Raw genomic sequence first — 27,638 nt, forward strand, 5'->3', positions numbered from 1 at the left:
TAGTGAAAGAATATTCGCACTTGGGGAAAGGCGCTCAGATTATCAGGTGGCTGGAGCAGTGGGCGAGAATACGCAATATCGCCCGTTGTCCCAGCCAGCCGAGGCCCTACACCGGATGGGGCATTTTTCCGATTTCTTTCAATGTTGGGTGGCAACAGGGAACCCTCATCCCCAAAAATGACCTGATTCACCTCCTCATCCCCTCCACTTACCTGCAGGACCGGTGCATTGCGCTCCGGTCCCAACTGGCACCATAGACATGGAAAAGTGACTTAAGTCCCTTTTTCCATATGGCGGCGGCCAACATTTGTGTGTGTTAATTTTTCATCGGGAGATCGGCTGCGCAGGCAGTGCAGATCTCCAGATGAAAGATTGTGAAAGCCATTTGCATCCCAGACGAACTCCAGGGTGCGAATGGCTTTCATGTCCTGCCAGTAGGGCAGACAGACATGGCCTTTAACTGCCCATAGCCGGAGCTAAGGCCCTCACTTCGCTCCGGCCTGCCTTAGCTCTGGCTGGCGGGCCGTTAAAGGACATGTCCGCCCTCCTGGCAGGGCATGAAGGTCATATTTTTCGAGGAGCCGATGCCAATATTGCATCTTAAAATTGATAAATGTAGGGAAGGGCAAGAAAATGTTGAAAAATAAAATAGATAGTTCACATAGAATGGGTACCAAATCAAAGTAATGAATAATCATTGCAAATCTTGAGTAATTGTAAAGTCTGCCTATGTAGCAAATTCATTGAAAGCAACTTACCAGCCCCAGTAAGTGCCGGCATATAGAAAATCTCTGTGCCAGGTTTTCCAATATCTAGGGAAGTAAAAAACAAAAAGATTGGCTTAATTTTCAACTAGGTTTCTCAAGTGCTGCATCAAAGATATCCAGCATAACTAGAAACACAGTCTTAGAGGTAAAATCTCAATATATTGCATGCACATTGTAGGAGCATCAGCCACCCACCAAGTAGAGGGTCATCAGAGGTTAGAAGATTTTTTTAAATTAAATAAAACATGCAAGGGACATATGAAAAAAAACTTCTTTAAACAGTCGGATGACAATTACACTTTGCAAAAAAATTCAGTTTCCTCCGGCTTTTGATATTAATCCTGTTATTTTGTTGTCATTTGTCATTTTTCATGGTCTCTAGGCGCTCAAGCAGATCTGAAAAGAAGGGGGCTGCGGCGGGTTAGTGGGGTTGAGAGGGGAAAGCACAAGAGCTTTGATGTGCTGTTGATGTGCTGTTGGTAGGTTCCGTTTGAAAAACCAGTCACTGTGTGCTGGTATGAATTTGGTAGATTGGCCTTTGTGTGTTGCGTGCAGACATTACCCGAGTGTATTGGATGTTGTGGGAAAAGGTAGAGTTTATTGGTTTTTGGTATATCGTATCTAAGGCTTGTATGAAGTCAGTTATGTAACGGGTGGTGGATGTCCTGAGAATTAGAGAGTAATTAGTAGGGTTGGTTGGGGGTCTTTGGGTTTGTTTGCGATGGTTTGGCTATCACTTAGTCTTGTTCCTGGTGTCTCGCGGTTGACATTTGGGTGGCCCATTCTCATGATGTTCTCTTGCACTGTGGAGTGTGGATTTTCTTTCTTCAGCTTGGTGTTATAGAGCCAAGTTTTTAATAGTTTCATCAACTTGGTGATCCTCTGCTGTTCGCATCTCCTTTGAGAGCACGTGTTGAGGAATTTAGCATCAAGGTGGAGTCATTGAAAGTTAACTTTTATTGAAGAGGAGAAGGCAAACAAATTGGCCTACCATTCATTTTAGTAGACCACCCTGCAGCAGAATGGAAATCAAAGTGGCACAGAAGGGACGTTGGCCATAAAGACTAAGAACCTCAAAAGGACAAGAAATGATCATGTGATAAGAGGCTAAATGCAGGAGAGAGCGAGAAACAAAGTCTAGACTAATGAATGCAGTTTACCCAAGCAGTAGCAACAAAGGGAGACTGGCCGGAGCAGAAGGGGCCCCCTGGATCCCAAGGAAAAAAAGAAAAGGATGATTGCAAAAAATGATAAGTAGCTCACATAGAAAAAACTCTTTAACATGTCATACAAGAAGATTGTCAAAAACTAGGTTGTGGGATCATTATATAGGTCAGTGAACCATGTAAGGCAAATGAAATGGGGTGATGGAAAGAAATACTGTGAAATGCCAGATTTCCATTCAATTGTCTACTGAGCAATATTTATTTTCCAGTGGATACAAATGCAGAAAGCAATGGCGGTAGAATGCTAAAGGATCCCACCCAAGCATATCCTGCCACAACCCACACCATAGACCTATATATACATTTTGTGCATGCACACCTGCCTTGTATAGAGGCATTTAATGAAAACTGCAGAATCTGTCATTTGTTAGATCAATGGAGACAGCAGGGAAGGCTGTTTTGGCTGATGAGGAGATCCAACATTACACTTGTAACCCTTCATGAATTAGTCCATACACTGACACCGCGTGTCAAGGGAGATTCCAACACCACCAAGGGAGGGGTGTGTACCCATTTGGGCTCAGAAATTCCCAATCCCAATGCTTCAATCGAGTGGCAAAAAGTTAAAAGGTAGCAGCAGAAGTGCTTACAAAGGATTGAAGGCTTCCCCCTCTCTTCAACCACTACACCTGTAGTACAATGACATTCACAAACCATAGTGATGGGTGGTGAGAGAGAAAAGCCTTCCTGCTCTTGTCAATAGTGTTGAGTTCAGAGTAGACGGTAGGTTCAAGGATAGCCTTTTTTACTCTGTGGACAACACTTACAGGGGTCAGCAAGTGTCTTCATGGTACTATACTATAAAGGCACCATGATCTAGTTTTCACTTTTGGCACACTCTTCAAATGTATAAAAAGAAATCTACTTAAGAAGTAATCATTGTGATGATTCCCTAGATGTCGTCACTTCTCAGAGGGGGGAATTCAATAAGGCCAACGAGGTGAGGCCACTACCAGATAGTCCCTCTGGGGGCATTATAATGCGGGAGGATGGGAGGGACTCCCCCTCTGGGGACAAAGATGACCATCTAGCATACAGCCCCCATGATAACATCAATCCCCCCCCACCCCCCCACATACTCCAACCTCTCCTTCCTTTGGTAACCTCTTTGCAGACAGTAGATCTATGTACTATTATAAAGTAGAGTGTCTCAAGGTTCTTGAAATTACTGAGATGAAAAACAACAGGAACTTAGGTAATTCAAGTACTTGGACGAGTTGGCCTTGCAGAACAATAATGATGAAACCTGTGAAAGAGACGAAGGACTTATACAATGGAACAAACGAAGGGGGCCCTAGGATCGGAACCATCCCTGCTGAGCTCTAGTTTGATATAGTAAGCATCTGAGCAATATTGTTGCAAGGTCACAGGGTTGTGTTGAGGTGAAGCCCACACCTCATTTGTTTGGGTAATACAGGGGGGGGGGGGGTTCCTGGATACCTTGCATCTGTTTTTTAGTTCCTTTAATAAAGAAAGTGATTTTCCACAGTTTTCTGGATTTTTCAGTGCTTGGTGCATAAGTTACGTATTTATTTATAACTCATTGAGTTATTATGTGAGGTCAGCCAGTCGGTCTTCTATTATACAATGGGCCCAGACAGCTGGCAACATTGTATAAACATCGACAATGGACTAAACACAGTCTCTGGCAGAGTGAGAGACGGATGGTGTGCTACGGAACCAAATGCAGGAGATTCAAACCTGCGTTGCTGATCCAGAGGGAGAGAACACCAAAGATGCTGGCCGTCTGCCATGTCTGATGATCGGGAGATCTGTAGGAGCGGACCGGTGAACGACAGTATCGAAAGGAGCATGGAACGCAGACGGCAGCTGGGAACGCTGTTGCACAGCCGGAGGGAAAGCAAGGCACCAGAGAAGCCAAAAGGAACACCTACCATCCCAGAAGTCCCGGCGACGTGCCGTAACCCCCAACAAGATAAAGGGTGGCATACCAATAGGGCGCATGCAGTTGTCCCAAGGCCCCATGACAAACATAATGCTTGGGTGGCAAGGCAGGGGCAGAAATCCTACAAACCATCTCATTGCAGTGGTGGAACACAGCCAGTTGACCACCAGGGAAGGGTTGAGGACCCCAAGTACAATAGGGAGAACATGAGAGGTAGAATGCCTCACGACAGTGACATGGATAAACTCACTGATAGCCAAAGGAGGGTGAGGGACCCTAAACAAGATACAAGTCATCTCCCTCGTGGCAGTACTTTGCAGGAAAGTGAACCAAGAGGCCAGGTCCAAGAAGAAGAGAAGTCACGGTCCCTCCTAACACTAACAAGTTGGGTGTTGTAGGTGTGAAGCCTAATGAAAAGAAGACCAGGGCAAGGAAGTCATTCCCGATAGTTGTAAGGAACTGATAGCATGATACCAAGAGAAGGGAGTCATTCTCCTGGTAGCCTGTACCGGTAGAGAGGTCCAAACGTTCTGGGGAAGGGAATCATTCCCCTGGGCTATCTAAGACTGGATGCCAAGAGAAGGGAGACATTCTCCTGGCCCACCAAGAAGTATTATTTGGAACTTTGTCAGGTGAAGGGAGCCACTACCCCTGACAACTATGAGAAGGTATTGTTTGAAACTTTACCATCAAGGGAAGGGAGCCATTCCCCCCGATAACATATGAGATGCAAGACTATTCTAAGAGAAGGGAGTCTTTCTCCTGGGACCAGTACTGAACTGCCTTATTCTTAATTTATAATGTAAGGGACAGAAGTAAGGTTTTCTTGACACAGGACGGCGGACACTTTTACCCGACAGTCACCTTATTTCTTTAGTTGATGCAGGGAAACCCCTCTTAGGATTAAGGATATATAGGTTTTCTCTTGCTTTCCTCTTTCAATAAAAGTAATTAGCCCCAAACATGCCACCTTTGTGCCGCCTCCTTCTGCACCCGTACAGCACTGAAAGAGCAAGGGATCAGAACAGTTCTTGAAGTAATTAGTCCATATTGGTATGTTTGTGGTGGTTATCAAAGACATGTCAGTAAACATATTACTTTTATGTAGATATTGACTTAGGGACATTTGAGAGCGCTATCTGGAATACATTGGCCGTAACATGAATGGTAAGCTATGTGTTTGATTGCAATAATCCAGTAATTATTTTCTAGGTCTTGCAGTCTTCTGCTAAAAAAATGTACAAATGGCCTTCATCACTTTCTAGAGTTCTGGAAGTCTTGATTTACTAATTAGGAAATGTTCTAGATGACAATCTGGATTTGAGGAAAACAATTGCATGCAGATCTGGCGGCTGGCTTGTTCAAAGGGACAGCCAGCCTCCCAGTTCCAACAGGATCCAGGCAGACACACTGCAGGACATAGAAAGGGAGTTTCGGTCTCCACCCCCACTTCCTGTCTTTTCAAGCACACAGAATATTGGCAGGCTTTCAACAAGAAAGCCAGCCAAAGAAAAAATACCTAGCAGGACCTCCCCCACCCAAGTAGGCATAAAATGGCTCAAGAGAGGACAAGTTGGAAAAAAAGTACAGCCGCCATTTTAGGTCAATGTTGATCCATGTGTCTCTTACCGCAGCTGCGATAGCAGCCTGCATGTAAGATTCACAAAAATCTGTAGGAAAAGAAAAACGGTAGTAAACATCCACTGCCACCAACAACTCAGATGAACTGTCACTGTAACTAGAAAATTAATGGAAAAGTGGAAAAAGGAATACAATGTGTCCCCTCAACACTCCACATAATGGGGGCGTGCCGATTCCTTAAAATAAAAGTGAGGTAGGATAAAAGGTATCCCCTTGTTCTTAGTAAAGCCTGTTATCGCAAGGAAAATAAAAAGGCCAGCTCATGGAGCGCCCAGCAACACAACACAGAAAGTGCTGTGTGCTGCAATAATAAATTGCAGGTGCCTACAAAAGTTGGAGGTAAGGATAACTCCAGAAAGATGTACCCAAACGGGTTGAAAAAGGTTCCCAAATGTAAAGTAAAAGAAAGAGTGAGTGTAGAAAAAGGTTACCACTCACTCAGGAGAACTGATACAAATCCAAGAGTCCATCAAAAAGAGCCGGGGGACTCACAAGTTGGGAGAGTTGCATCCAAAAAGGAAATTCTACCTTAGAGGCGCTAATATCCTTTCCTTTGAGTTTTCGTAGCAACTCTTTGCGGACGACACCCAAATCATCTTGTCTTTTTTTGAACTCACCTCTGATCGCTCTATCAAAATTTCTAACAGTCTCTCTGCCATTAAATATTGCTTGGCTTTGTACTCTCGGATGTTAAACTCTACCAAAATAGAGGTGCTCATCTCTTCCTCTGCCTATCCAGTTCCCACCTGACACTCTACCCTACTCTTTTTCAACTAGAAACCTCAGCGTCATTTACGACCTTCTCACATCTGCTCTACTTTCATCTCCAAAACTGGAACAGCAGCTCCCCTCAATATCCTAAATATTAGGAAAATCAGGCACCCCCTTCCTTTCAACACTGCCAAGCATCTCTTAACCACTCTGGTCTTCTTTAAACTGGACTACCGTGCCAGCATCTTCTTTAGTCTCCCAACACGATCATTAACTTTGCTACATGGACTCTGTCTGAACTCCCTCACTTAACACCAACCTCCTCGTACCATTACCAGGCTGGATGGCTGATGATGTAAAACAGGGCCAGATTTCAATTTCTTCTCCTGGTTCACAAATCAATCCACAGTAAGGCACCACAATACCTATCCTCCTCTATTTAACTCTAAAAGCCTTCTCGTAAACCTCTGCATTACCTCTTGAACTACCCCTGTGGCTCTTCGCCCTCCACGTGCTTCCTCTCGCTTCCACGCTTTCTCTCTTCTTCCTCCATTTGCATTGAATTTTCTTCCCCTAGACATCTGAGAAACAGTACATGCGGATTTGTTCGAAACCAAACTAAAAGCCTACCTCCTCGCCCCCGAGTTACCCTCTTATCCTATCTCCCTCATGCGCCTGCTAGCTAACATTTTTCCCTTGCCTCCAACCTGCCTCTGTCCCTCACTTCCTCTGCCTCCACTATAGCACTTTACCCATCATGGTGAAATCCGCAAGCACAGCTGGCTGTTCCGCCTATGTCCACTTAAACATTTCCAATATTCGTTGTCATTTATCTATGTATGTCCACTTATGCATTGTCCCTGGTAACTATTCCATTTACTCCCCTCCACAACCAGGTCAGAATGTCTCTCAAACTCACCCTATTGTAAGAAGCTCACTGCTTCCCGTCAAATCTGAATTCTTATCTGTTGTACGCCCTTTTGTGACCAAAAGAGCAGTGTTACACTCCTGTATATAAATAAATGTGGTCCATCAGTACTGATTTTGCTTTATTTTGGTCATAAATACATGGACCGATGACCAAAAACAACAGAAACAGCTGAAATGTATTACAATCACTAGACAGAAATACAATTGTTATCATAGGACACTGACCTGTGAAGTATGCACAAAAATATTTTCCAGTTTATGACAGCATTTATAAATCACTTAGACTAACATTTTCATTTTAAAAATGGAGTTAGTTGCTTAAGCCTCCTAAAAATAATTACATGTACTGGGACCATTTCAAGCATTTATGTTGTACTTTCTCCTCCAACACTTTTGCTGTCAAGGTGAGAGAAGATGCATTTTTTTTCAGAGACTCATACAGAGTGCAGCAGTTTCTTGTGTCCAAAAGGAAAAAAAACAAAGAATGGCTGCCATAGAAATGACAAAGAGGTCTGCTCAGAGTCCCTTTTTCCTTTCCATGACTGGCCAAGAGCTCCCAGACGGAGGCTTACATCTGTGGAAATGGACAAGGTGGCGTGAGGCAGAGAGAGACTGGGGAAACTAGTTAGGGAATGCAAAGTGGAGGCATAGAAGACCATTTGAGCAGGTCGCGTTCAGGCAGAGAGCAGTTTGCTCAGAACAAAGACGCTCCAGTGTGACTTTACATAGATTTATTTATTTTTTGGTGTACACATGTTACATTGTCCAGACTTTAAATTGCTTCACAGCAATCACACAATCCATGTCCTTTGATAGTGGGTGCATCTTGGTGAGGTGGGCAGAATTCAGGTTTAGACAACTGTGAATATGGGATTCCACTAGTCCTCATCAGTTGTATATCTAAAAGGTTCAATGTTTCAGATGGCAGTGCAAGATCTTTAGCATAATTTCTTGCATGCTTGACATATAAGGCAGTGCATCAGTGCAGACCAGTCAACCCTAGACCTTATCCTCACCGTTTATTAGGCAAGAATTGAAGTAGTAACCATGTGGGAGCCTACACCACCCTTGCCCTCTTGGTATTAGGTAACCCACCTATTGGTATAGGTCTGTACTACACAAGTTGGTAGTGTGTCTGAACAGCCAGACTTATCTCAAGGGGGGTAAATGTGGGCTGTAGAGCTGTAGCAATGAAATCCACCAATACAAGTATCCAAATAACACTTACACTCAAGGTTTCCGTATAAAATAATTATTTAACAGTCAGTTTTAAAATAAGCTTTCTTTAAAAAAGGGCAATGTGCAAAAATAAAAATACACTTCGGAATACGTTCTCAGAATCGAGGCAAAGCTAGTAAATACTCTTTAGAGATGCTTCATATACACTTCCTACACCCTGAGGTGACTTCACAAACTAGGTCAGTAATGGCATTTATACATCACGTTTGCAATTTTGTAAATTCTGAGATTGGTCAAACTGAAAGGTTAATGAAGGAAAACGGTTAAAAGATTCTCAGAGCATGTGAGCACTTTTCAAATCTCCCAATGAAGTCTAGATAAAAACCTTTCCCAGCAATATTAGTTTAAAACCAATGTATCACCTATGAGGGACAGTTAGAATCAAAGGCAATGGACTAGAAGAGTCTGCAAGGAGCCAAGACAGTCAATGGGAGCAAAGTCTACAGAGTGGAGGCCCTTCTTAGTTATCAAAAAAGTCTTGCACAAAGTTAAAGAGTTTGTTGTATAAAATTACTGTTGGGCGACAAGCTGTTACACTTGTGAAAGGTAGAGCTGAGATCAACTCTAGACACACAGCTACTTCAAATCTCAACTGAGAAAAGCAAGCTACAGACAAAGAGGTAAGTACCCCAAAGTCATCACAGTACCTTAGATTAGAAGAAGAGTATCCAGCTGGATTCTGTCTTGGTTTTAGTTTTGCAGATCCTGAATTCCTGGGTCTCTGTCATGGGGAGAAGAGGGCGGACATCTGGAGGACTCCTGAACGGCAGTTCAGAGGTCGGTGCAAGCTACGGCTCTTTTCAATTTAGTGGCACTTCGTGGATTCAGTGCACGGTAAACACCACCGTGGATCTTGGACACCGTTTGGGCTTCCTTCACTCCCAGTCCAGCACTCTGGTGAGGTGACTGAAGCTTGGTTTGTCCTGCTCCGGGTGGGTCTTCAGGAGACTCCTGGAGCTTTTATCCTGCTTAATGACATTGCACTCGACAACAGTTGTCTCGACCCCTGGCACTCAGTTCCAGCAGCAGCAAAGTAGTACAGCCAGTTGGGGGGAAGATCTTCCAGCAGAGTTCGTCTCAGGGTTAGTTGGTCCCACTACCCCGAGGGAAGAAGTCCTTTCCGGAGCTTCTCTTGTCGATTAGGAAAACCAGTTTCAGCACAGCAGCAGGGCTTCACCAGGCAGTTCAACAGTCCAGGAGGATTCAGCAAGCTTTTCTTCACGATTCCTTCGTCGGATGCTTTGTCCAGTGGTCGACAGTCTTCAGTCCAAGAGGCCTCGCCTTTTATGCAGGTTTCTCCCATTCATGCACAGCCTAGCTGTCACTCACACAGCAGGGTGGCTGTCCTGCAAGGACAGCCAGCCAGCCAATCAGGAGTGGGTGCATTCAGGTAACCAAGGAGACAAAGGATAGGGGAGTTTCGGGTACCTCCCTCACTTCTTGCCCTTCCTGACACACTGGAGTCAGAGGCGAGTTTCAGTACTGAAGCCCGCCAAAGGCAAAATGAACAAAGGGCTTAAACCTGGTTTGGCGCGCAGAGTAAAACCAAAGAAAGATCTCACAAACAAGAAATGGCAAAAACAGAAGACTCGGGCCATTTTGACACAATTGCCACTCATGGGTGCTACACTGCATCTAAGGATTCAGCCTGCGGCAGAAAAACACAATGGTAGGACAATTAAACCACTGCCACCAGCCATTTAAAGTTGTGAGGGTAATTTAAAAAATGTTACATGAGTAAGTAGGAAAAGGGGCTCCTAAGTAATCCCCCAGCAGTCCACATAAGATGGTGTGTGCTGGACCTACAAAGAAAAAAGGTAAATAAAGTCAATTTCCCTTTACTATTCTTGGGAACAGTAGTTCACCCAAGAAAAGGTATTTAAACCTAATCTAAGGGATTTCTCTGTGACACTGCACTGAAGGTGTTGTGTGTTAACATACAAAAAGTAGATGCCTATGGAATTTCTCAGACTCCAAAAACAAAGGAAACATAATCCAAATCAGATCAAAATACATGAGAGAGTGAGGGAAAAAAGGCTCTCTCTCTCCAGGGTGAACATTAAAAGTCCTCAAGTCCAGCAAAAGAGCTGGGGGGCTCTAAGGTTGAAGGGAATCAGCACAGAAATGAGCATTCGCCCTAACAACGGTGTATACCAATTTGTTAGAATGGATTACTAAACTCTGGCCTGGTGGACAGATGTTTAGGAGGCCGCCTTTGTTGGATGAACAGGGACCAACTTCTGGGAGTATAGCCAGACCAATTCAAATTAGCTTAAAGAGCAGGCAAGGCTAAATCTCAGAGAGCCCACACAGTGAAATACCAAGGACTACACTTACTTCACGAAGCATTTCTACAGCGCACCAGGTACCCGAAGGCTTAAGGGCACCAACATAATACAGTACAAAAGAGACACGTGTAAAGGAGTAGGTGATTAGATTTCAGATTCAGGGATGGAGCGGTCGAGAGGCCAAAGTAGGCAGGGAGACTAACAGAATAAAAACGTTTTCAGTTTCTTTTTAAACGTGTCTGTTGACTCAATGTCCCTGAGGTCTGATGGAAGGGCATTCCAGGCTAATGGGGCTGCTATGTTAAAAGCTCCCTTGAGGGCTTTACTTGTTTTACAACATACTGTTTTTAGAATATTCATTTTGTGGGATCTTACAGATCTCGTGCTGCGCTTTGTCACAACAGCCTCTAATAGGTAGGCTGGCATGTGACCCGTGACACATTTATGTGTCATAAGTAACATTTTAAAATGCACACTGGCTTTGACGGGGAGCCAATGCAATCTCTGTCTTGCCTCTGACACATGGTCCTTCAGTCTCAGACCCTTCACCACCCTGACTGAGCCATTCTGAATGACCTGTAAGCGGATGGTAGCTGCTTGTGTAATGCCGATGAGGAGACTACAGCAGTAATCGATTTTTGAGCCAACAATGGCTCTGGCTATTTTCTCCGTATTCCTTTCTGATATGAGTGGACAGAGATGTCTGAAGCAACATGATGTAGTAAGCTGATGTCGAGACCGGGGTTGCTGACCTGAGCTTTCATGTTCAGATTCCGATCCAAGATAATGCCTAATGCTATTACTTTTTTCATTACCTCGATCTTACAGTTGGCGATGTTGAAGCTATTCAACATCGGGCCTAATTTGGCAAGCTTATTGTCTGTTCCCACAATCATGAGTTCTGTTCATTACTTAGACAGTAAATATATCAAAAATAATACTATATTCTAAGCCTCAAACAACACACTATGGAAGAAGGACTACAAGCAGGTAATACTATCAACACTATAAGATATATATACAGTCAACAGCCAATTAGTGCACATGAACACATTACTTTCCCAATACCTGTAGGAGTAAAGGCAAGTAAAGATAGGTAGCACTAACAATGCTCAGAAATGACAAACCTAACTTGGTAAGTCAAGCCCTAAGATGAATGGGGCCTTGTGCCCAATGCTCACAAGTTTCCAATAGTTTTAGAAGGAGGAAAAAGTTTGGTGCAAGGATCTGAGGATATGAAGATGGGTCCAAAAGTTAGGTTAGGATGTGTTCTAGTCGACAAAACTGTTTGCAGCTTTCGGAAGACTTTAGGTGGCAAATGCTACCAAGGAAAACAATTACGAAACATCCAAAAATGTGCTAACTTTTTAAGCAGAGAAGAAGGGTACCGATAAGAATCTTCAATACTCGCCACCCTTACGCCGGTTTTGGTCCAGGAGCTGGTGCAATCGGTTCCGGAGGAAGATGGCAAGAAGCACCACTGAAGCCCTCTTCAAGGAATTGGACACGTGGGAAAACAGGTTTCACCGATTGCCACCGCTGCACGGCAACACAAAGGGACAACTGCGGTGGTCAAGTCCATTTTTTACAACATCCGGCTGCTGCAACAAGCATTGCCCGATGTACCTGACACTGATCGTGCCATGGTTGTGGGAGCCTTAGTCAACTCTAAGTTAGGTTATTGCAATGCACTTCTAATCGAAGCCCTGTCTAAACAGATTTGCCGCTTACAAAAAGCACAAAATGCTGGAGTAAGACTGGCATTTGGTTTAATTAAAAATACCTCAACTTCAGGCCTTCACCGTTCCCTCCACTGGTTGGCAGTGGAGGACTGCATAACATTCAAGATGGGGTGCCTGGTGTACAAATGCATGAATGGCTTGGCACCAAGCTATCTAAGGAATAAACTGAACTTGTATCATCCGGCTCGGGCACTAAGTTCGTTAGAGAAATACCTGCTGACCATTCCAAGGTCTAAATGTGTCTCTAGGGGAGATTGTAGCTTCTCTGTGGCTGGAGCAAGATTGTGGAACAGTCTTCCGGTGAACTTAAGAAGGTCTAACTCCCTTCTGACCTTTCGTGCTGGTCTACAGGCTTATCTTTTTAAATAATGAGCTTTTTTATTTCTGTTCTTTGTACTGTACTCTCCAATAGCACAAATGTTATATGACTAATACTATCAACTAGCCTTGCTCCATTGGCACCAGGATTTGATTTAGTTTGTGGTGTGTGCGTTTAGAAAGGTTTCAAAAATTCAAAGAATTCAAACTGTCACGGTCAGAAGTCAACTCGTACCTCGCAACCCGTAGATGCTGGGAAGACGTCATTCAGCAGAAGGGCCTCTTGTTGGACTAGTTGTCATTCCCCGGAGTCCCAACCTTGGGACAGTGACCCTCCTAGCATGGTAGCACAAACTCGTGCTGGTCAGCCCACTGGATGGCCCAGGGACACTTCCGAGAAGGCTCACTTGCTAAGCTTCCAGGAGACATTGGGAATGGTTGAACTCACCAGTGCAAAGAGTCGAATCACCAGTTGCCAAGCAGGGCTTCATCAGTTTAGCAGCAGGATTTGGTTGCCTGGCCTCTTCACAGCTCAGCTCTTCTTTGGGTCTTCCTTCATCTGCTTGGCTTCTCTGGGTTCCTGGCTCCTCCTTCTGATGTGCTGGCATGGCTGCAGGACCCCCTTCTCTTATCCAAAGTCAAGTGAGTGCTCACACCCAGCCCTCCATTGGCAAGATCTGTCCCACACATGCACACCAGCAGTGGTCAAATAAGGGTCCACTTGGGTCTTAATGCAGGCATGCACGCCAGACATACTGGCACCAGTATGTGGAATGAGACAAGACAGTGCCAACCCACTTTCTGGGAGCCACCACAGGTGACGTGCACTAGCCCCCTGAAAAAGGTAGCTTTCCCTTGCATGCCCTTAAAAGGAATTTCCTGACCTGAAAGGGCAGGAAGAAGGCCAAACTACAAGATGGCCAAAGGACAGACAAAAGATCTCATGGCACAGCCACGTTTGGACACTAGCCACAGTCAGTAGCCAAACGTGGTAAATATGTTTAGGCTAACACAAAATACTTGAAAAATAGAGAAAAGGCCGGCCAATGCTGCCACCAGTCTGTTCCTTAGCACATCTAACAGTAACCAAACATTCCCTGGGGAGTATGTCTATAAAACGAGACACCATTGCACTGCATTTGAAGTAGCATTGTGCAATGATAAAAAGTTACAAAAAGTGGCAACAAACTGAAAAGACTAAGATAAACTAAGTTTCCCAGTACTGACAGCCTGAAAGGCAAGTCAAGTTTCCACATAACATGTGAGCAAAAGGCTTCACTTTACTGTAAAAAGTTAGGACAGGATGAAAAACAATAGCAAACAGTTTGGGGGTCCATAGAATATGGAGGGAAAGTTGCTAAAAGGGGCAAACCTTCTAGCAAAGGGTACCATAAGAATGTGAGCGGAATTAAGCAGTGGTTAGGGAATAACCAATCAGGATCAAAGATTCAAACAGAAAACAATTACCTGTTACAATCCAGATCAGCAGTCAAGCCACTTTTTAGGACGTATAAAAGAGGGTGGATCAGCTCACTTGTTGTCCTGGACCTGGAGGAAACAGACATACAACACGCTGTGGTTGCCTTGATACAAGGAGACCAGGCTGAAGGGAGATCCCCAGGAAATCCTGCTTCCAGGAAGAATATTGTGCCAGAGGGGAGCATACTGCCGGCAAGGAGGTAGCACAAAGCTGTAAGCAGAACTGTAGAAGGCAGAACATATCGCCTTATAGCCCCTGCCTCTGGAAGAAAAACCAAAGGACTGTTTGGCGGGCTGTTGACCCGCAGGCTCGAAGGATTTTGAAGACCATTTTGACTCTTTGAATTTTTCCAAAGGTTCATCAGCCTTTGGCCCAAAAAGGTGCTTGCTATCGAATGCCATGTCTAAGAGCTTGGCCTGCACGTTCAGGGAAAACCCAGAGCAGTGGGGGTATGCTGCCTTTCTAAGCACCGTGGATGTTTCCATGGCACGATTCAAGCAATAGGTAGTGTCAAGACCCGCCTGAAGGGTCTGGCAAGCCACCTTTTTTCCATCATTTAACATGTCCACAAAACCATGCCTCACCTTCCCTGTTCGTAGATGAGCCACTGCCTTAGCCATGGTGCTCCAAAGCACATGAGAGCACTTGGCAAAGGAGGCGTTAATCGCATTCAAAGTCATACTCCCTGGTGTAAAGATTTTATTGGCTAAAGTGTCTGTCTTTTTGGATTCTGTGTCCATTGGCAAGTTGGAAGAAGACATAGATGGTTGTGAGCTCACTGTGGCGGGTTGTACTACCCAACCTTCTGGGAGGGGGTGGGGCGGTGAGACGAAAGGAATGGCAGGTCTCCCCCATCTGGCTTATACTTCCTGGTCAGCTCGGTATCAATGGATGGCGTGGAACATGATCTCTGCCACAGCGTCCCAATGGGATCTGAGATAGCCGCATTGAAGGGCAATGCCTTTATCGACTGTGGACCCTTGTTCAGGACATCAGTGAGATTGTAGGACTGAAGCAGCCAAGCTGTGGTTCCAAGGCCCAGGGCCAAAACCACCTTCTCTGCTGTCTTCTTGTATTGTGCATTGGGTTGATCATAAAGAGATGCATACTGCAGGTTAAGGTCAGTTGAGCTATCAAGCCTGCTTGCATCATGCAGTCCTTCAGCCAAGGCCAACAGGTCAGCCTGGTCAGTAAAGAAGTTGGCACTCTTAATTCCACTATGACCTCCGTTCCAAAAGGGACAAGGATCACCCACTTCATGAAAGATCGAACTTATGGATTAGAAATAATCTGATCTGGACTCCATGACGAACAACTGGTCGATCGCGGATGTTGACGGGGCCTCTCGATGCTGAGAGTTTCATCAGCGCTGGGGTCGGCTTTGTTAGTGTCAAGGTCAATCAAGCTCGAGGGTGTGAGACCCGACAAGGCTACCTTGGTGGCGGAACCTCGGGGCAACACTTGTGCCTGGACCGCCTGCGGCATTGAGCCACACCCGCTGCAGATTTTTCAATTAGTTGGATCATTTGGGTCTTAATTGCCTCCCACTCCTCTCTCGGGGCATCTGTAGCCGGGAAGGACTTGCCTCACCCCTCCGATGAACTGGAGTTGTGTTTGTGTGAACACCTTTTCTTCTTTTGTAGGATACCAAATGGTGCAACTCACTCAGTGGCATGAGTGGCACTGCTTATTCGATTGATTTAGCTATATTCTGTATTTATACCACCAAAGCACATGCCATACAAACATACAATACTAAATCAGATGAATACTCATTGTTAAAAATATAATAATAAAATGTGAAGATAAAAAGTAGGTCTTGGCCCATACTTCATTACACTCAGAATCATCAAAAATCAATTATGCTTGCTGCAAATCCACTAAAAGCAAACTCATAAATAAAGTTATTAAACCGTAATAACCCCTGGGGTACGAATCTCTCTTGTTCCCTGCAGCCATGCCCTATGTAAATATTTGGCAACGAAGAATACCAAATTAAACTCGCCAGTATTTTTTTTTTTACAGGGGTTCAGCATTACTTTCAATCGAAAAATAGGCAATAAATATTATAACCAGGGCATAGCAACATAAAATGGAAGACAGATTCAAAACGAGCCCCACAAATCAGATATTCTGGGTTGTTTGACGTAAGACAGCTACCCGCAAAGTACCTGTTCTCAAATCATAGTAGAGTGACCGAGCATAACCCAGTGTTATAACGTCCAGATATTGTTCAAAGACAAAATCTTGGTTCTCAAGTAGGGTAGCCTGCATGTGACCTTTAAACATGCGGCCTCCATTGATCTTCTACATTCCTGGATACCTGCCAATTTTATCAGTTCCTTGGACCCTACGTCCATGATCGACTGTTGATCCCACAGAGCACTAAGACTTAGTCTATTGGACCAGAACATAACATGTTTCAGCCATGGTATTGACCGACTGCCTTCCAGTGTCAAAAAGTTAGTCAATAGTTCTTTGTACTTGTATAGATTTGGCATCGTCCAAAGGCAAATTCAGTACTGGAGTGGTTTGATGGATATAGAGTATTCAATTGGGTGGAGATTGCATTCAAGGTGCAGGATTACATTTGGGGGCTCTGGGTGGTTGGATCAGAATCAATTTCAAGAAGTTGTTTTCAACTACTCTTAGTGCCTTTAACTTAGCATATCCCCAAATCTCTGCACCATACAAAGCTGCTGGAGCAGCCTGCAACCTTAATAGTTGTAGGGCAGTTGTCAATGTCCCCCTCTGCTCCCCCATGGGTCTTCGAGAACCTCTTAATACCACCACTATACTTTCCTGCAGACACTGTAGCTTTTGTCACTTGCACTGACCAAGAACCATTGTCAGCAAAACGAAGACCCAGGTAATCAAACTGTAACTTGGTCAGGTTTTCTTGCCATCCAATTCAATGTTTATAGTGGTGTGCTTTGCTGTCTGGTGTCTGAAAACCAGTATTTTAGTTTTAGATTTGTTTCTTTCCAGTCGAATTTCACTACATATCTTTGCAAAAATGTCCATGGTGTGCTTGACGCCCATTGCGTCGACTGCAAAAAAAAGAGTGCCGGATAGCGCATGCATGCTGATCATCCTTGGAGGATCCAGGCTGTTTGCCACAAACTCCTCTATAAGCCTTTTTTAAAACATATTTTATTGGTTTTACAACATGTTTAAAAGCGATACCATACACATGTTAACTTCACAGTGACAGCAGAAATCAATAACGTCCAAATGGCGTGTGCAAACCAAACTATTATAGTTCTCTTTATCTCTATAACTAGAATCTATAAAGACAACGTTGGATATCCTCCAGGATTTGTTATTCGTCCAACAGCACTAATTAAGTCATCTACCAGTTAGGTGGTGTTCAACAGTAATGAAAAAGCATACATTTTCCCCTCTTATTTCCCTTCCCATCAGAGAGATATCCAAAGCAACACTGATCATTTTATTGACCTTCACATTACACTAAACCTTCCCTTCGATGCGTGTGAGCCTCCTTCATGCTCAATGTTAACATTTCATTCATTTATACCATCTCAGCGGGGTTTTATCTCAGGGGCACTTACAACCTCATGCATACAGCAATGGGTACCCTTCCATTTAGCTTGATCCCTCCCCCTTTAATGCCTCCCTATTTGCAGTGTAGTGTTCCAGAAAGGAAAGCCAAATCATATTTATGAAAATGGGGCTCCAGCAAGGCCGCCGTAATACTTTCCATCTGGTAAATAGGGTGCACCTTTCACAAACCATTTCCCTTTCGTCGGTAGAGTGCTACATTTCCATTTAACCGTCAAGCACACTCTTGCTGCAAGCACCAGGTTTCTAGGCATATGAGAGAAGATTGTGCATGTCTCTTCATCAGTTTCAATACCAAAAGAAACAAGTAACGGGGACAGCCTCCTAGAAATACCATCTATCGCCTAAATCCACCCCAGGACCTCCTTCCAAAATGTCTGGACCCTTGCGCATCCCCACCACTGATGCCAGTAATCACTTATTTCACCATACTCCCTCCAACAGTGCGGGGCCGCCCCGGAAACATTTTAGATAGCCGTTTTGGGGTGACATGCCATCTCATTAATAGCCTTCTGTTTTGTATTTTATATTGCATGGAAATCGATGTGCTCCATACTGCTTCATATATTACTGGCCACGTGTCTGGTTGACTTTGCAGCTCAAACGCCGCATCCCATTTGATCTCAGTGGTGGGTCATGCAAGCTGATCCCTGGTGAGTAGCACATATATAATTAGGCAATCAACCCCCTTAAACTCCGGTGCTCACTCAGGATGCGTTTGAATGCTGTAAGGGGGTCGTCGGAGAAAGTCCCCCAGCGCAGGTGTCGCAGAACACTTCTCAACTGCCGGTAGAGTAAAGGAGCTATCGTGGTGCCATGTAGTGCTTCCTAACTCTGCCTTAGTGATGTAGGTGCCCTCCCTCCACATCTGCCCTGCCCTTACCAGACCTCTCTCATATTGGGGCTGAAAGTGGTGTACTTCTATCAAGTGGTCTCGAATAGGGGGAGCCCATATGCAACTGAGGGGAGATGGCCAGGTTGTCACTCCCTTCATAGTGTGAAAAGGACGCCATAAAGACCACAATACAGCGAAGACTGGGTGTTTTCAGATTTTTTTTAGGTGGCATGGTTCGATATGGGACCCACAGCCATTCACCCAGAGTGCAGGTGAGAACAGATTGTTTTCCAGGGCTACCCACTGCTTTCCAGAGTTTTCCCTCAAGTGATCTGCAAGGATGCAGAGTTGAGAGGCACTATAGTAATAAAAGAGATCAGGTTATCTCATGCCCCCCTTGTCTTTTGGTAATGTCAGGATCGCGTACGAGACCTTGGGCTTCGAATCTGCCCATAAGTATGCCAAGAGAGACCGCTTGACCTTGGCAAGAAATGCCTCAGGGACCGCAACCAGGAGTGATTGGAAGAGAAATTAAAATCTATGGAGTATGTTCATCTTGATTGATGTATACCTTGCTGCCCAGGAGAGTGCTAGTTTAGACCATCTCTCTAAATCCACCTTGGTGTTCCAAAGGGGTCTAGAGTTTGCATTGAATAAATTGGCCACATTTTTTCATGATCTCTACACGCAGATATCTTATTTCCTCCGTCTGCACGTGGAAACCCCATTCTGTCACTAGTTGGGTTGGAAGAACTGCATTTGGTTGAAGTGCTAGCATATACTTTTGTTCAAGTTTGCACAAAACCCTGATAGTGCAGTGTATTTCCTCAAGGAATCAAAAAGAGCAGGGACTGATCCCAACGGCTAGGAGATATAGGTTACGATAGCATCCGCAAATAGTGCCAACTTATAATCTTTGAAAATGAACTTTTGAGAAATGCTGATGTATCACTATTATGTCTAAACGACAACACTTGATTAAGAACTGGAAACGTGAGCAGTACCCCGACTCGTTTCTCACCGAGTATTTATTTGATTAACTCTACGATCCTAATAGAAAGATCCATCGCCTTGTGCTTGCTGTTTTTGTTTTTATTCTTCCATCTTATCCTGCTCTTGTCAGGCGAGATGTTGACATCCACAGTTTTTTACAGGATCCTAAGAATGGCCCTGTAATTACAAGGCTGCTTGTAGCAATAGTAGAGGAATTACTGCAGCTACCAAATTCATTAATGTTAAAAGGAGTAAAGTATTTTTCCTTCCTTAAAATTGCAGTAAAAATGAGGAACGTTGAAGCTGGCACGATTTCAGAGAATGAGCAAGCTCAAGAAACTCCCGTGTGGCACAAGTGGTGGGGATTAATATGTTGGTTTGTGATATGCATATGCACCATTATGCTTTATGTGTTTCTATTTCTTCTGATTCGCCTGTTCTGTCTCATTGATCAAAACACGGCAGAAGTCCCTTTAATCCTCCCCACTCCAGGAACTCTTGTAGACTTGGCCATTACCGATGAGCCAAAGCCCCTTGTGTTGTCTCGCCAGCATAAGGCTACTTTAGAGTTGCTTCCATGGGCTGCCAATATCTTGTTAGGAAGACACAGAAGGCGTGCAGAGGAAGACAATGATGGGATAAACACTTATCTAGATAGTACAGCACACTTTGGTACTAACATGTGGTACCAGCACATGAAAAAGTTGGGAGAGAAAAAATCCAAGGAGAGCTGCTATGTCTGCGCTCTCATACCCTATGCCTTGGAAACTTGGTGAAGTTTTATCTCTAGAGAAATTCCGGAACACAATGTCAGATTTCTTGTTCATCTTGCAGCATGTGACCAGAGGACAGTTTCAAGGAAGTTTGCCCGCTCTGCAATGGGGAGCAAAATGGTTGTTATAATAACAACCTAAATAAATAACCTGCATTTCAGGAGGATTGTATCAAGACTACACAGATGGAAAAAGAACCGACATGGAAAAGCAAATTGTTAATTGTAATTGTTTACGTATCCGGCGACAGGACCAGAAGAGGTAGTTGTTAAGGAAATGGAGAGACAACTGTCCTGGTAAACAGAAATACCTTGGATGCCTGGATGCTGAGACCAATCTCAGCTGCTAATCTATGGACAAGTGAAATCCAAGAAGGTATGGGAAGAAGGGCCAAGTATGCCAAACTACTAACATGGGTCGAAGATGATTCAGGCCCAATATTTGTGATCCCATTGACAAATGTGACGTTATGCTTTAGAAAAGAAGGAAAGAATAATGTGGCAAATAACAGAGGCGGCAAGACTACAGTTGACGTCACTAAAATGGGAGCAGGAACAGCAGTCCTGATGGATCACTATTGGGCTTGTGGGTCTAGGGACTACATGAAGCTGCCCAAAGATTGGGGAGGGATGTGCTGCATAGTGCTTATTCATGTTCCAGCATTACTGATTTCTAAGAGCGACCTGAATATTGTAGAGTTTCCAGAGTTTCCAAAAGCAGATGCCCATTTGAGGAGGAAAAGGTCACTCAAAATTCTCAATCGAACAAAGAGGGAGAATAACTTTTCAGTTAAATCAAGAGAAGATTTGGATGCCATTCCGTATGATCACAGGTTGATCAGCCAGACTTCAGCAATATTTGCAACTATTTTTATGCCTGGTATTCAGACGATGGCCAATGTGAAGTGGTTGCAAATCACTCGCTGGGAGCTCCTGTAGACAATCAACACTACCATGAAGTGATTCAATGCTATCAAAGAAGAATTAAGGGCCATAAGAATAGACTGCAGGCAGTGCCGCCATTATATAGAATTCTGGACATCTATTTAGTAAGCTCAGACCCATGAAGAAGGAGGGATCGAAAAGCTGTGTCACAGCAACATGAAGCTAGGAGCATGGAAGGGCCTGGAAGAGCTGTCTGGCCTGGTGTCAAATGATGGAGTGGCCAAGAATGGTTATCTATCCTTGAACAGTGAACGATCCTTGAAGAACATGGAACGTGAAAAGCCCTTGTTAAGGTGCAAAGCAAGAATACCACAAGTGCCAAGTTAATTAATTCAAGAAAATTAAATGCTGCAAAACAGGCCGAAATACAGTCTCTTGTCACGTGAACCAAGGATGGAAATAGGAGTAGGGCGTGCAGACCACAACTGTGATAAGAATGTGCCTGTACTCCCTTATATTCCCAGGAGCAAGGATACTTTGCAAGGCTTAGTTCAAAGACAATCTAAATCACAGAAGGCATGAGCGATGAAAGATGTTGGGCTAACTGGGTGGGGAGACACAGTCAAGTCCACCCACTGACACCTGGGGTACCAGTCTACTTGCTGCTAAGTGAGCCTTGCTGCTAGTGAGCCGAATGTTCTAGAAGGGCACAAGCGTGCCCACCAATTTGTAGAGGTTCATATAACAAAGGGCCTTATAGTTTGAGAGCCAATGATATACTGTGTACTTAATAACTGTTGAAGATGACTTGCACTAGGGGTGGGCATAAGTTGTCCACCTGACTGTAGAGAACCAATCACAACCCGTTCCTATATACAAAGTATACTTAGATGTTCCCTTTAAGCCAACCACAACACCCTGTAGTTTTTTCTTGTTTGCCAAGTAGTATGACATCAAGTATGACGAGTTATTACTATAAAGGTACTGTTTTTTATGAAATACTTCGAGATATGCTGTGCGACGTCTGTTTTAGACAATTGATAATAAAATAGTCAGATGAGACTTTTTGCCAACTTCCCGAGTAAGTCTTATCATTTGGTGTAAGAGTTATTCTGCATCCCATTCATGCATGGCGCGTTACTAAATTTAAGGACCCCGCTTCAGCATGGTCGAGAAATAACAGAGCCGACAGACTATCATGAACTGAACTACACCCCAGGTCGAAGATTTTTCTGAGAAGCCGATGCTGGAAGGATATCTATCAGATGTGGAATCTGTGGGAGAATGCAATCCATTCACTGCAGGAAATGGGCCGGAACAAGACGGAGCGGCGCTCTGGCAAAAAATGTCTTGCCCGAGCACTGCTCCGTTCTCCAAACCCAGGGGGTCCCAGACATGACACTTGCATATTCAGAAGACTGTGTTTGTGCCGAGTCTCCTGAAAGCAGTCTGTACATTGTAGCACAGGCTGCTCCGCTGCACAACCCGTTCTTATTCTGTGCCTTATGTAGAACGCTTTCTTTTGAAAGCAGTCTGCTTGTTAAGAGAGCTCAGAACACAAGTTCAGAACACACACAAACTGCCGAAGCCAGTTTTGCAGCTGTTCAAACTGTTATATATGTCCTGCATTTTACAGACATCTCTATTACGGTAAATATTGTGACCAAACAAAACAGAAGAGTCCATTATTTGCTTAAAAGTTTTCTAAATTAATCACTATAAGACACGTTTGACATTTAAAATTGTGGACATGATGTTGTTTCCATAATGCTCTTTGCTTTTATACAAATCGCCAGGATTGTGTTCTATATAGAGGTACAGTGTTGCGCAATCTGGACGGGGCCACGCCCCTTGCCCCCACCTTCCCAAAGCCCTGCCCCTCCTAAAAAGTGACGGTTGCCCCAATAAATGCTTTCCATTTCCAGCACTGAATCCATTGAAGTCTCTTTGGCTGTAAACGTTTTCCAGGTTTCTTTAGACATTTATCTAAACTGAACCCCAAACCCTGACTATCCAGTTTCAATAAAAATGCAGTTGAACCGCTGAACTTCACGTTGTGAAGGTATGTTGTAATTCAGGGGTAAAAATGTAAAGTTGAAAGCTCCTCGCCAGGCACAAAAAGTTACCACTCAATTCTCAGTATGCACACAGCACACCATTTTTACTCGCCAGGAGACGATTATCACTAGCTAACGAAAAGTGCAAATGTTGAGGCCTGGTTGTATCATTGCATTGAGTTCCCTACAGTAGCTACTTCCTGTTCAGGAAACAACTCATAACTTGGTTTTGGTTGTTGGATTTTGGACAGAATTAATTAGCGTGTGGTGTGGGAGTCAGATAATGAATTAAAAACTTTGCAACGTTAATTTGCATTTTTTTGTTATTTTATAAAATTGTATTTTAATTCATTGTATGCCGCTCTGATGTACCGACATCTGGTGTATGCCTTCGGAAAATGAACAAATAAATAAGCACCCCTCCAAGTTCATAGGCAAGAATAAATTCTGCCCGATAATCTTAAAAAAGGGTTGTCTCATTTTTGCTTATATCATGTTGCAACTTTTTTTTCCTTCATTTTCTTGGACGCAAAGCCAATGTTTTTTTACAGGCAAAATAAAGCACCCAATTCTTGCATGTTATGCTTCTAGAGAGTTAGGGTGAAATAGAAACAAAATCCACTGATAGTACTAGGATGAACAGCAGGGAACAGGATACATGCGGTTACGGTACATAAAAATCTTCTATCCCTTCTTAATGAGGCCTACACTTGTGCCATAAGTGCCAAGCTCCTTCCCTAGCATCAGTTTTCGCTGAATTAACAGGCATTGTAACTATTTGCCTTAAGAGGTCAAGCGCTAGTCTTCCAAATCTGGGTTTCTAATATCTCTATGAATGGTTGGTGAAGTATACAGTTGTATTGTCAGAACGCTGTACATGGTATTCCGACTTTAGCCTCATAAGCACAGAGTACTGTTTTGCCATAACTCAATCAAATTTGAGGCACTTTAAGAAACATTGAAAGCCTTACCATACTCTTGCTCATTGAGGCTATAGGGGGCAACTGTGACAAGGTTGATGTTCAGCATGCGCATGTGCTTAGTGATAGATGGGCCCATGGTGAAAAAAGCTGAGGGAAGGTGGTGGAAAGGCAAACAGCATGAATGTTAAGGGGTGAGTGGGAAATGGAGGCAGAGGGCTGCTTTGAGGCACTCAGTAGGCTCATAATGCAGGCCGACATAGGCAAATCAAGCCTATTTTTCGAGCCAGCTGATGGCACCCTGCCGATGTGGCTTAGTCAAACAGAAAAGTGATGCAGGAGGATTTCATTATGAGAACTCTGTATATGATTCCCCTTCTCTAGCACACAACACATAGCACTGTCCCCACAACCCCATCCAATTACAGCTACATTGAAAGAAACATTGAAAGTCTTACTATACTCTGCCTCACTCCTGCTGGTTGTACCAAGCTTTTTATTGATCTCCAGTTTCTTGGATTTAACCATAGCGGAGTTGCTCTCTGTCAGCTTACTGAAGAAGGCTGGTGGCTGTGTGCTGTTTCCCGGAGACTTTGAACCCATTCTACAAAGAGAAAGGAAAAAAGAAGACAACATAAGTGCAAATTGACTGCAAGCCACCATACAACCACCCACTATATTCCAGCAAACCGAGATTATGTTGCATAGCAAATATCATCTTGATGATTGTTGTGGTATAAAACCCAGTGTACACTTAATTAGGCTGTGAAAACCTTTAGTAGGGCCCACAGATAAATGTTTTGTTAACCAGATCCTCCTCCTTCCCTATCATGACCATTTCCCGTTTCCAAGACACTTAACTGCTCTCACTGCCTGCCTCAGTGCTTTCACTTGTGTTGGAGTCTCTTTTTTTCCCTAGGAACAACCGGGCCAGAGGGCAGTGATTCAGAACCTGTCATGGCCTTAATACTGGTTTCTTTGCTCCCATTAGGCTGTGAGCTCCCTTAAAAGTCAAAAACAAAGACAGAGACAGAAAGACACACTGGAGCACTGCAGCAGTAAGAGAAGAAACATGAAAGCGAAGATGGGAGAGGCAAGTAAAAGCATGGGTACATCAACAAACAAACTTAGGACGAGGGTTTAAGTGCCAATAACAGATAAAACGCTGTCTCCTGCCACAGGGTTAAACCGTAGCACTGTTTGAACCATAAACCACAGGCTTAACTATTAACTTTGTCTAGTGCAGCAGAGCGAAGGCCATGAGCAAAGGCCTAGCTCGCTCTCAGCGGCTCCAGTGCGAGGGGACTTGCACTAGCTGACACGCCGTGCATCCCCTGCCCCTCGTAGCGCTGGAGCGCGCGAGAACAGCCGCCGACAGAGCCGCCCACCGCTCTTATCCCACCCACTGAAGCCATCCGGATCTCCAGGACTCCCGAAGCTGCCTTTGGCCCCCACTGCCCCCACCGCCAACCACGAGGAGCCGAGACTCCAGAAATCGAAAATGGCCGCCACGGCCGTTGCCATGACGACCATCCGGCAACATGAGACAGCCAATGGCCATCGGTCCACCCACCAGGCCTGCCCCTCCACCCCTGTGTTATATGGGCTGGAGGGACACCGACAGGCGAAGCCGCAGCAGAGCGAAGGCCATGAGCAAAGGCCTAGCTCGCTCTCAGCGGCTCTGCTGCGAGGGGACTTGCACCAGCTGACACGCCGTGCATCCCCTGCCCTGCACCTCGTAGCGCTGGAGCGTGCGAAACAGCCGCCGACAGAGCCACCCACCGCTCTTATCCCACCCACGCCTCACTGAAGCCATCCGGATCTCCAGGACTCCTGAAGCTGCCTTTGGCCCCCACTGCGAACCACGAGGAGCCGAGACTACAGAAATCGAAAATGGCCGTCACGGCCGTTGCCATGACGACCATCCGGCAACATGAGACAGCCAATGGCCCACCCACCAGGCCCGCCCCTCCACCCCTGCGTTATATGGGCTGGAGGGACACCGACAGGCGAAGCCGCAGCAGAGCGAAGGCCAGGAGCAAAGGCCTAGCTTGCTCTCAGCGGCTCCGCTGCTCGACCGCGCACACCGCAGCCTCCAGATCTTCTCCTCAAGGTAAGGGTCATGACCCTGCTCACTACCCGCATGCCATGCTACCCTGCACGCTCGCAACCAGGAACCTGCGGCTCGGGTCACGCATATCTGCCTACCCCCCCGCCTACTTCCTCCCCTGGGGCTGCCTCTAGATTAGCACGCCTTGGGGCCAGGATCTCCCGCTCCCTCTGGCGCCGCGGTAGCGTCACCCCCCACTGCCATGCTCCTGCACCTTGCACGGCCCCTCCCTCCTTTCCAGCCACTGATGTAGGGGCTAGCTCCCGCACTACCACTCCATGGAAGGCCAACCACGCTACTCGCCTGCCTCCATCCATCCAGCAGAAGAACCTGCGTCCACGCTCCCAACGGCACTCTGGTGTGGTGCCTCTTGCCCATCGGCTCACACCAAGATACGTGCTGACTCACCTCTTCACCTGGGACCACCCATCTTCGTCAGCCAAGCGGACCCTATTGGACCCTTCACGTGTCACATACAACCTTGGTACCACTCCTGACCATACCACTCCTGACCACGTCCAGCAATTCCTTGACCCTGCTACTGATAAAGTGTCTTGCAATATTATGCCAGTATTGAGGCCTGTTGCCCCTGCTAATACTGATGCGCCTTGTACTTTGTTGCCGGTTTCTATGACTGCTACCCCAGGTAAAAGTGTTGCGCCGTCTACCTTGGTGCCAGCTTATATGACTGCTGCCCCTGCTAATACTGATGCACCCTGTACTCTGCTGCCTGTTTCTATGATTGCTGCCCCTGGTAATAGTGCTGCGCCTTGCCCTATACTGCTAACTCGCACTGTGGCAACTCCTGCCACCACCGACCACACCCTGCAACCTAAGGACACCACATTATACTGTGCCTTAGTTAAAGCCCGGTCCCTGCCGGCGCACCCTCTCGATATTCACAACCTTATCACCTCTAATAAACTTGACCTACTCTTCATTAGTGAAACCTAGCTAAACGATACATCTGGCCCTGCCCTCTCACTTGCCATCCCGGAAGGGTATTCCATCCATGGACAAGATCGCTCCGCTCATAGAGGTGGGGGGGTGGCTGTCATTGCCAAGCAGAATCTACAATTCAGAAGGATTCAAGCAGACTTGGGTCAGAGCTCTGACTACCTCCTGCTCAAACTCCAGCTCTCAGCCACCTGTACCATTGCTTTCCATGCTGTCTACCGCCCGCCTGGGCCGAGCACGGACTTCCAGGAAGCCCTAATTCACTCGCTCTCAATCTAA

General features: G+C 45.2%; 1 protein-coding gene across 6 annotated transcripts in view; it reads right to left on the reverse strand.

Annotated features, from left to right (window-relative positions):
- The window catches only part of NCOR2 (nuclear receptor corepressor 2), a 2,813,293-nt gene that overhangs the window by 70,416 nt on the left and 2,715,239 nt on the right, over positions 1-27,638 (reverse strand). For all 6 annotated transcript variants that reach the window (XM_069619703.1, XM_069619702.1, XM_069619704.1 and 3 more), the window contains 2 exons: positions 24,751-24,896; positions 759-812 (listed from right to left, as the gene is read on the reverse strand). In XM_069619703.1, coding sequence (XP_069475804.1) covers positions 759-812; positions 24,751-24,896 — 200 coding nt within the window. The remainder of the gene's footprint in view (positions 1-758; positions 813-24,750; positions 24,897-27,638) is intronic.

This window comes from Ambystoma mexicanum, chromosome 10 (assembly GCF_040938575.1).
Source record: "Ambystoma mexicanum isolate Mex_15411 chromosome 10, UKY_AmexF1_1, whole genome shotgun sequence".
Lineage (NCBI taxonomy): Eukaryota > Metazoa > Chordata > Amphibia > Caudata > Ambystomatidae > Ambystoma > Ambystoma mexicanum.